The sequence below is a fragment of the Vespa velutina genome, chromosome 2 (genome assembly GCF_912470025.1).
Source record: "Vespa velutina chromosome 2, iVesVel2.1, whole genome shotgun sequence".
In the NCBI taxonomy this organism is placed as follows: Eukaryota; Metazoa; Arthropoda; class Insecta; order Hymenoptera; family Vespidae; genus Vespa; species Vespa velutina.
The window spans coordinates 11149639-11160046 of NC_062189.1; the positions used below are offsets into that span (position 1 = coordinate 11149639).

The 10408-nt window shown below is 30.4% G+C and overlaps 1 protein-coding gene across 10 annotated transcripts in view; it reads right to left on the bottom strand.

Annotated features, from left to right (window-relative positions):
- Positions 1–1051: 1051 nt before the first annotated feature.
- LOC124947326 (octopamine receptor beta-1R-like) overlaps positions 1052–10408 on the bottom strand; it is a 27088-nt gene continuing 17731 nt past the window's right edge. For 8 of the 10 annotated variants that reach the window (XM_047489339.1, XM_047489338.1, XM_047489336.1 and 5 more), the window contains 2 exons: positions 7794–8015; positions 1052–4205 (listed from right to left, as the gene is read on the bottom strand). In XM_047489339.1, coding sequence (XP_047345295.1) covers positions 3899–4205; positions 7794–8015 — 529 coding nt within the window. In that variant the 3' untranslated portion in view covers positions 1052–3898. The remainder of the gene's footprint in view (positions 4206–7793; positions 8016–10408) is intronic. The other 2 variants (XM_047489340.1, XM_047489341.1) reach the window with 2 other exon arrangements.

Below are 10408 nucleotides of genomic sequence, written 5' to 3' on the forward strand. Positions count from 1 at the left end.
CTACGTATACGTATAGGTGAATTTTTGAGAGACTCGAATTCTTATTATAAATTAAAACCGTGCCCGAAGCAATTATCTTTAATTTAATTGCCTCACATCTGTATCTTGTAAAACTTATGAGAATATTTTTCGGATGAACGATTTGATTCTTTAGTTAATATAGTATAACATTTTCATTTCTGTAGAAACAGTAATATTTAAACTGTCACAGCTTAACTATCCTACGGTTGTGGTAAATTTTAGGATATCAATGATACTAGTTCAGCCGTTGTTGGTTGGTTATATAGCTACATGACGCAACAATAGACGATTGCATGTTTGCGAGAATAAAGTATTGTTTCAAAGTAGACAAGTGTGTAGAAACTGCCTAGACATGGAATTGCACCACTTTCTGGAATAATATGTCTACTATCTCGGAAATACATATGCTCCACGCTTGATAGAATGATACAGGAATGTCGAAATACGTAAATGTTATGGTGCATACTGAAACAATATTCGTGTAATTAGAATTAATAAAGTATGACACGACGTTGTGCTCAGAGAAAACGCGGGAGATCTCAAGCGTTCTGCTTAGAAATACAAACATTAAGAAAAACTCTTGCTTTGAATTTACTTTGAGCTTCTGTATTTTCGAACGTAACTTTCATTTATATTTTCTTAAAAAGGAAATGGAAGTAAATGGAGGTGAGCACCGGATAAAATATTAAGTTTCTCTCACTATAACAAGAAAAAGGAATGCGTGATTTTCAGTAGAGGATTCTCTTGCCTTGGATTATTAGAACCATTTTATTAGAACTACGGGAGAAGTTTCTTCAAACTTTTCGAGAGCAATTTATTCAAACTCACCGACTCAGAATCCCATGACGTTCGCTGCCGAATGAAGTATACACTTTTATGGCTATAAAGATTCTTTAACTAAAACTTTTCTAACTTCGATAAGAACAGCTTAGCATATGGTTGAGATATCATGTAAGCATATGTTATTGAAGGACGGAAATAGAGATACTCTGTAATATACGGTAAAAAGGATTAAATTTTTTCGACATTGTTTTCTTTAAAATATTTTTATTAGTTTTCTATATGGGCAAATCCACAAATTTCCAGATGATAGGTTCGCATTCTCTTTTTCGTGACATGCGATGTATGTCTCTACGTTGCGTGAGATCTGATGTCATTAACACGCTAAGATTTCATCCACACAAGCACATGTTACACTGGTGTGAATAATTTTTCTTTAGGTCGATATGCTTTTTACTGTGCGAAATAGGAAATAAAAATATTCACTCTCTTTTAACTATTGTCACTTGAACATATTATAATAATAATAATAATAATATCGATTTTTTCCTTATATCCAAGAATACAATATCCCATAAATTTTTTTTGATTTACGGATAAATTCTTTTGTTACTTCTATACATTTGTAATTTATTGTAATTGTATTTTTTTAGTGCCACTTCATTTTTGTAAACACCAATTTTATGACGTTGTACATTAAGTTATATTGCTAATCTCTCATACGTCTAACTTTAGATACAGGATATACAAAGTTGACGAGTTGTGAAACGATTTAATACTTTTTAAAAACGTTCCAGTTGCATAAAGAAAAATCATTAGTTCAATGCATTCAGAAAAAAAATCGTCTCGTTGTTGATCTTATATTAATGATTGTTCTGTACTCTCTGCTTACACGAATATTTATACGGGTCTTTGTGAATTTCTATATTTCGTTTTATAAGTATTGATCATGATCAGTAAGTAGTTAAATAAATTCCCAAACAATCTTTACAACGTACGATAAACATTACTTATTTAAAGTATTCAGTTAAAATGCTGACGAGCTTTCCATAGGAAATATTATGGTATTACACAATGTAATAGTTAACAATTTACAATAAATCTCTATAATCGATAATAATCAAATTAAACAACCTATTCATCTTATTGCTATGCACATATGTATGTATACATTATATTATATATGCGTAAGAACTTTTTCTTTTATGTATTTTTGGCATGTCTTTTTTGTTTATATCGGAATGATTGATTGACTATAATGATAAACGATTTCTTATGTCTCTCTTCATTTTATTTCATATATATATAAATATATATATGTATATATATATATATATATATATATATATATTTTTTTTTTTTTTATCCAAGACACAAATTAGAAATATGACACTTACGCGCAATAAATAGACACATTTATATGCAAAAGTTGATTGTGTAAAATGGAAGTCTATTTCTCGAGCGTTATAGATTTGAATGCAATATATATATATATATATATATATATATATATATATATATATACAAAATGATATATGATTGATTGTAAGAAGATCGATCTATCACGTACAAAAGAAATACTTCGCATTTCTTATATTTTATTTAATTTCATTAAAATTTCTCCATTGTTTCTGTTCGCGTTAACATTCTCTTTGAATACACGTTCTCGCTAAATGACTAGGTATAAGATGAACATTTTTTTCCTTTATTTACTAATTAAATCTTTTAACATTCATAATCAATAATATTACTTACAATTTTTGGTCAGTCGAAAAACACATTTCCTCCTAATCGTTTTCTCCATCTTTTTCCTTTAATTTTCCTTTGAGGGCGCCTTTGTGTCAGTAAAAATTAGACAGTTACTTTAGATTGGCTTAACGATAGATCATTTCACTCTTTACCTACTATTAACGGCTCTTGACGTATGCATATACTATTAATGCCCTTGGTAAATTGAAATCCTTTGTTCTTAAATAATTTTCAAGTCATTCGGGTTTCCAATTATTCAGCCTAAAACGTACCGATTGTTGCGAATTTTCTTTACCTTTTTCTCATTCGCGAAAGGTCTAAGAGATTTTTGTGGGTGTTGAGAAGTTTTTTATTTAGTCCGAACTTTACGTGAGAATAGGAGCACGAAAATGGTAGCTTACGATCGATATGAAGGTGTTCTCTTTCGAAAGAGACAGCCGGTCCTTTGACAGATTCATTTCGCGTTGATTTAATGGCCTCTTCCATGCTGCTTACCGTATATACTGCATACGGCATAGATTCAATATGTATGTTTATCTCTGATTATAGTTATGCTTTGATATTCATAAATATCTATGTCTCTTTAGTCGGAAGAAATGATCTTGCATTCAGATTTTTTTGATCATTGATCAGATTTTGATGATCATTGATCATCATTCAGATTTTATCGTTTTCATTGTAGACATATTATTGAAATCGGGGCATTAATCTATCTCGACAGAAACCTTATTTACGAACCAGATAGAGCTATCGGGATAGAATCCCTAGGATAAATGTTTGGAATTTAGACTTGTATTTCTCACTCGATAACCAAAATAATATGATTTAGATGTAAGTATCCAAGATATTTGATATCGTTTCTCCTAGTGTAAATTGTCTTGTTATCTGTTTTAACTCGACTGCAAAATTTCAATTAATATTTCTGTTTTTTTCATTTTTCATTCAAAATGTAGAGGTACCTTCAAAGAAATTTTTTTTAAGCAGTGTGGTGCGAAAAGAATGGCAGACATTTTCCAATGAATTCTTTTGCTCATTTCATTCATTCTTGGAGATGATTGTCCACAGATAGATCAAACAGCTATCGAATAATTGATAATTATCTCTTTGGTAAATACTCGTTTGCAATTTTAGAGAGACGACAATTAAAAAAAATCTCGATTAATAAGATACTGTAAGCAAACGTATGCTATTTTTGATATACAAAAACAGATTTTCAAGATAGATCGATTCTGAACCAAATGCTGATGATGAAAATGCTTTCTAAATTTATATATTGCATTTGATATTTATACGTTTCTTTCGAACATTATTTTTCGTTTTTCAAGGATATCATTTCTCAATGATTGATTTAAATGCATGCTTCGATATGCACGTTCGTCATTTCACTAGTCCTTAACTGATTGTTAACGTGAAGCTCCGATGACGCGTTGCTATGTACCAAGTCTTGTTTTTTGTGACTTTTTCTTAGATCTCGTACTGGTCCTATTGCTGCGCAGCAACTCTCTAGTGTTTTTCTGAATGCAGCTCGAAAATCGCGATTGAAGTATGCATAAATCAATGGATTCAAAGCGCTGTTAAAGTAGCCTACCCAAAAGACTACAGCGACTACAATATCACCGCATTCGCAGGTATCGCAGAGAGATGTGATGATGTACCTATTGAACATAAAGAAAAGACAAATATTATATAATATTGTTTATATCTTGATTTACATTTGAAATTAATAACATTTCTATTCTACTTATAGTTAACATCTTCAAATCATGATTTTTGAAAACAACTTTTTGTATGATTCAAAATTGTTTACATTATAGGAAAGAAACAGATTTATTGAACGTTTTTTAGTAGATACAGACCATTAAACAGACCTCGATTTCTTCATTTCGATTCCTTGATACTTTTTTTAAAGGATTCTATTCTGACGACGTTATTGGAATTCAATTCGACTTCGTACTCTCGCGTTTTCTGGACAAGAAACAACGATGCCAAAAGCAATCATGAAAATGTATTGACATCGCTATCTCCAATTTATACATTTTCATTTGTTACCGTGAAAGACATTGTTCTGGAAGTACCGTGAAAATAGCTTCGTGTAAATTCAAAAAAATGAATGGTAAGGGAACTGGAAGAACTTTTCAATGGTATAAGGGATTGGTGACCAATGAGAGCTGTCCGTTTGAATATATACAAGCGTTTTTATGTAAAAGTTTAGTCATTCAGTTAAAAAGAAAGATGGTCGTAACCTTTGTTCATTTATTTTTGGTATAAACTAAAGTTAAGGTCAATATGACATAGATAGAACGTATGATTGATATTGATCGTTATCGATAAAAACAAAAGACAAGAGTATTTATGTTCTTCTTTATTGAATTTCTACATTGCTTAACATTCAAATAAAACATTTTAAATGCGTTGATATTTCGCCTATTAAAAAATTATCATGTGATAGAAGACAAACGAGTATTCGATGTTATTTTTTTCTTATAGTAAATTCATTAGATTGTTCTCCATTCATTAAAAAGTTATTCATAAAGTGGAGCAATATGGGATAATGAAATGCTACGCTTGAAAACCACTGTAATAAAATCTGTGTCGAAATATGTATATATTTTTATCGGAAAAGTTCAGTTAAAAATTTCAAACAGTATTGTAGCATTCATCTTTAATTTTTTATTTTTACTTCAAGCACTAATGAAAATAAAACAGGCAATGTCATGAATACTGTACAGTGCTATTGACCGATCAACTTTGAAAGAGTCCGTATCAAAGTAGTGATCTTCGCGATATATGGGTCGTTCGAGGGAATAGAAGTACCACAAAGAGAAGATAGGTAGGTCAAGTGTTACGAGAAGCCAAAGTGAGGAGTATCAATTTACATTGTTTGATGAAATAACGAAAACATAACAAATCATACTACAGATTAATGAAGTTTTATTTTTTTCTTTAGATATACTCAATTAATCTATTAATTATCAATTCCATACAAAATTTATTGTTTCGCTGTGTATTGTATTTTATTATTATCATTCAGATTATTCAAATTCATCTTTCGATTGTTTTAATAACTAATCTCTCTCAATTAATAATCCTATTAATATTTTATATAACTTAGACGTTCATTGTTATTGATTATATTATATTAATAAAAAGTAACAATGTTGGGAAAGACACGGTGGGATTGCGTAAAAGAATTAGATGTTAAGAGAATTAAGTGTAAATAGAACTAGATATTATTAGATACGACACGTAGGGAATATTAGTTTACCAATTTTAGTCCCAGACAACAAATGCAAGTTCAATTGCCAAAGAAATTTGTAGATCGTCTCAAACAGAGACACTTCATATAACTATTTTATACAATGTTTTAGGAAGTTAACGAATTGTAACATTTATAAAAGTCATTTCTTCATTGTCAGATATCAATAAGATTAATCATTAATATCAATAAGATTTAGTGAAAGAATCAAATGATTCTAATTTTTAAGAAAGTCGTAACCTCTTCTTTCCTCTCTCTTTCCTTCTATTGCACCTTATGAATCCTGTGATAAATATCGAAAAAGAATTGAAATGAGAGTCAATTCGAATTGGCTCGAGATGATGATATCCACCCACGTAAAATATATTCAAGTTTCATACGCGCGTGTATGTTAACTCGACTATGCTATCAATTTCTTGTGCCATTAATTGTATTAGATTAAATTCACGTGGATACGATGATACATCTACGAGTAAGCACGTTGATAGAATGGCAGGAACTAATACATTTAGATAAGAGGAAAAACTGGTGATTTCTATCAGCAGTGAGAGTTAAAGAAATAGTGATTTGTCGAGAGATAGAACAAGGAAAACGGCTATTGAGTGATATATAGTGAGATTTGAAAAGAATCTTTGTAATATTTGTTATTATTTTTTTTTCGGCGACATGAGATCGAATAAATTCATAATACTCGATTTTTTAAGTCGTATGATTTGATTTTAGTCGAAAATTTTTATCTCTTTAACGATTGAAATAATTACAGTGATTTGTATTTTTTTTTCGAAATTCTTATCTGTGAGACAAAATGGGCATAGAAAAGTACATTCTTAGTTTAGACCAATCTGGTAACTATTCGTAGTACTCACATATAATGCTTTGAGGTAGCACTTTACACACACACACACACACACACACACACATATATATATGTGGATGGACCGACACGTATACATATATGTCGATGGACCGACACGTATACTTGTGACAGATCAAGGTTGGCTTGTACGGATAGACTTATATATTGTGTTCTGGGCAGACCACTTCAGATCGTTCCAATACACTACTTTTTCTACTTGAAACTATCGATCCTCTCTGTACACGCCATACTCACCTCTTTACTATGTTACCATACTTTTAGGAATTTTGGTTTCGATAACCGTCCTAACTTTTATTTCTTTTCTTTATATAAAAGCCATAGAAAAAAGTTTGTCCTTCTTATAGAAATTGGAAGAATTATTACAGTATTCGTGAATAGTAACCAATACGATGTTTTCAAGACGAAAGTCAGCTAATTGGATATCTATGCTCGATCCATTTAACAAGGACAAGATAATTTTCTCGAATATTGCTTAATATTGGCTAGTTTCCAGATAAAGGAGGATGAGGGGGAGAAAAAAGAGCATTTCTAATTCTTGAAAAGTTTATCTCGAAGGAAGCGTTCGAAGAAGCTATTGCAAAACTCTGTAGTTACAAACATTAATGATTCTATTTCGACCGTTTTTCTATTTTCTCTCCATATAACACGAAATTATTACAAGTAGCAAGATATTGTATAACATTTATAGTATCCGTTAAGAGGAATAATAGCAATAATTTTAATATCTACTTTAATAATTTATCAATGTACAACTTCTCACTCTATTTCTCATTGTTTTAATCCGACCGTATCTTCTTATATTAAGGACATTTTAACAAGTATAATTACAAAGTTGTGAAAATTTTCTTATTAATAAGATTTATTTTATAACTTGATTACTCGATTTCTTTGATAATATGTTCTGTAACGAAGTTTTTTAAATAAGTTCGATGAGAAATTTATGAGATTTTTTAAGAGCAGGTACAATTATTGGCTTATTTCCTGTAATTGCGTTCAGAAAATAATTGAACACAGTATAATAATTATATAGATTCTTAGAACATAATTAACAGTCTTTATGATAAAATAATCTATATAGAATAAGTAAAAAATATGCAAAAATTACTTTACCAGAGAAAGAAGGGAAGCCAGCAAGCTAAAAACGCTGACATGATGATCCCGAGTGTTCTGGCTGCCTTTCTCTCTCGTTTCATCTTGCTGCTGCTGGTGATTGGTGGCTCTTCCGGTTGAAGATCATGTGACGATTGGTCTATTGTGGGTAATGATGTAAGACCCGCAGAAATACCATTAAATCGCATGTGTTTATTTAAAAGAGCCGCCGCCACTTTGCTTCTGGAATAAAATCAAATATATATTCATTTCTTTAAATCTTTTTGTATATGCTAAAATAGAAATATTAAAAGTTAGCAATTACATTTTTGTTGTTGTAAATACGTGTACTTATACTACATTTTGATCTCACACATCTTGAGATTTCATGTTCTCGTCGTTTCTTATTGTTAGATAAAGCTTCAGCAGTAGAGAAAGGTACTAAAAAGTACTAAAGTTTAAAGTAATTTCCCTGAACGAAAGCGCTCTGCTGAAATATGGCTAATTTTGCCCATTCTTCTTTCATCTACGATGAAAAGAATGAGGCCAGATGCTCTAGAATCGGATTCGAGAGTGTCGAGAAAACGGTACTACTTCGTACTATAATATATGTAACTATGTTCTTGCGTGATGTGAGTGGGAAATTACAATATTTCAATTTTTTAAATATTAATTATAAAAATCTATAACGTTTATATTTCTTTGATTGAGGTCAAAATATTATATCTGCATATGCCGAAAAAATCCGGAATTTCATAAATATTATTCAGCAACGATTTAATCAGAAATTTTTTTAATCCTTTCAAAAAGAGAATGAAAAAAGAATTAATATGAAAAAATTCTCGCAACGTAAAAATATCGTTTGCTGATATTATTAAAGTCTGTCCAGAAAAATTTTCAACCTGTACAGTTCATACAATACCTATTCAAATTTCATTTTTGGACTGACAAAATTTCGATATAATCGTCTTTTATTATTGTATCTCATTCAGTTTATTTCAAGACAGTTAAATTAATGAGTTGGATATTCGCAATAGGTCTCACGTATTTTCGGAGGATTTATTATTCCTTGTAGAAATAAGATCGCGAATTTCGCTTTACGAATGATGCTTTTGACAGAGGATGATAATTATTCATGAAATCATTTATCTTTATCGCTATCAATACGCAAACCTTGACATTGACCTATTAATCATACTCATACGCTCTACTTCATGTTTTCATCCATGATCCATGATGAAACTTCTCTTGAACGCTTTTACAAGCATACAAATCTATATTCTACGTTTTTTTATATGTCTCGACTTGTCTCTTTCTTAAAAATCCCCGCTTACAGTATCTATTATTCGTTTCTTTTCACTAGGTTTATAACAGTGTACGACCTAGTTCGTAGATACATTAGAACATACGTCAGGGAATTGTGAAAAAGTAAGTACTTTCATCTAGTTAATGCCTCCTTTATAACATATATAGATAATCGTAGAGCTCGTAGATACATGGATGTTATGGCGAGAGTAAAGCTTTGCTTGCTACGAGCATGTAGTTTAAGCTTGCCGAAAACAAGAATGTTAAAATCTTTTTGTTATACTTAAATGTTTAAATCTTTTTTTTATACTGTATGGACATGTACAAGTGCATAAACATTTGATTCATGATAGAAAAATGCCGAACCAAGTTCAAATAATGAATTTGTTGGACGTCATTAAAACAGAAAAAAATACATATTTTCTCGAATTTTCTAAAATCTAATTAAATTTGTATACAAACAAACAAATTATAATATGGATACAATTACAATTTTTACAAAATTGAATCTTTATTGTTGGATGTGACTAATTTAATCACACAAGAATTGAATATGTTGACATTTAATATTTGTCCATGAATCTTCTTGATCTGAAAGGGAATCAAGAATTGATCCATTTGCTGAGAATTGATTGCTCTAGGCAAATAAAATAGTCGCGAGATTTAAGAACAAATGTGATAAAAAAGAAAAAAACTGAACGTATAAAATTTTTATTAGGTTGGTGCGAATGAAATGTCGGATTCTTAAGTGAATATATTAAAGAAAATCCGACATTTCATACGCACCAACCAATACTTTGCTATACTGCTTCGTTTCGTTCTCTATAGTTGAAAAATAAAGAAGAAAAATAAGAGAGGGAGAAAGAGAGGAAGAGAGAGAGAGAAACGAGAAAAAAGCTGACTATAGCGTGAGAGTTTGAATTAAGTCGCACAAATAAAGGACGAATAATAGATTACGTAAAAAAATCGTGAAAGTGATGCCAAGCGTAATCATGTGCGGGAATTTTTTATTATGACTATCAAACAAGTATTTGCTGTTGAAAAGTGTCAGTGTTTCGTGTTTTTAGCCAAATTTTTCGGCAAATAATCGAAGATTATAAAGAAAGGTAACACAAAAGCCGACTTCGTGAATAAGAATCATGATATTCGACGATCGACTGAAAGCAAACATACGTGCTCCGATTAATTTAACTTATGAAGCTTTCAATGCGAGCTTCTTTAAGATAAAAGTATCTATGGATTAATGAACACTACTTTAAATACAATTATCTTATAATAATTATCGAAATTTATGTCTATTAAATCTCTCGAAAGATAAATGTACTAAATAA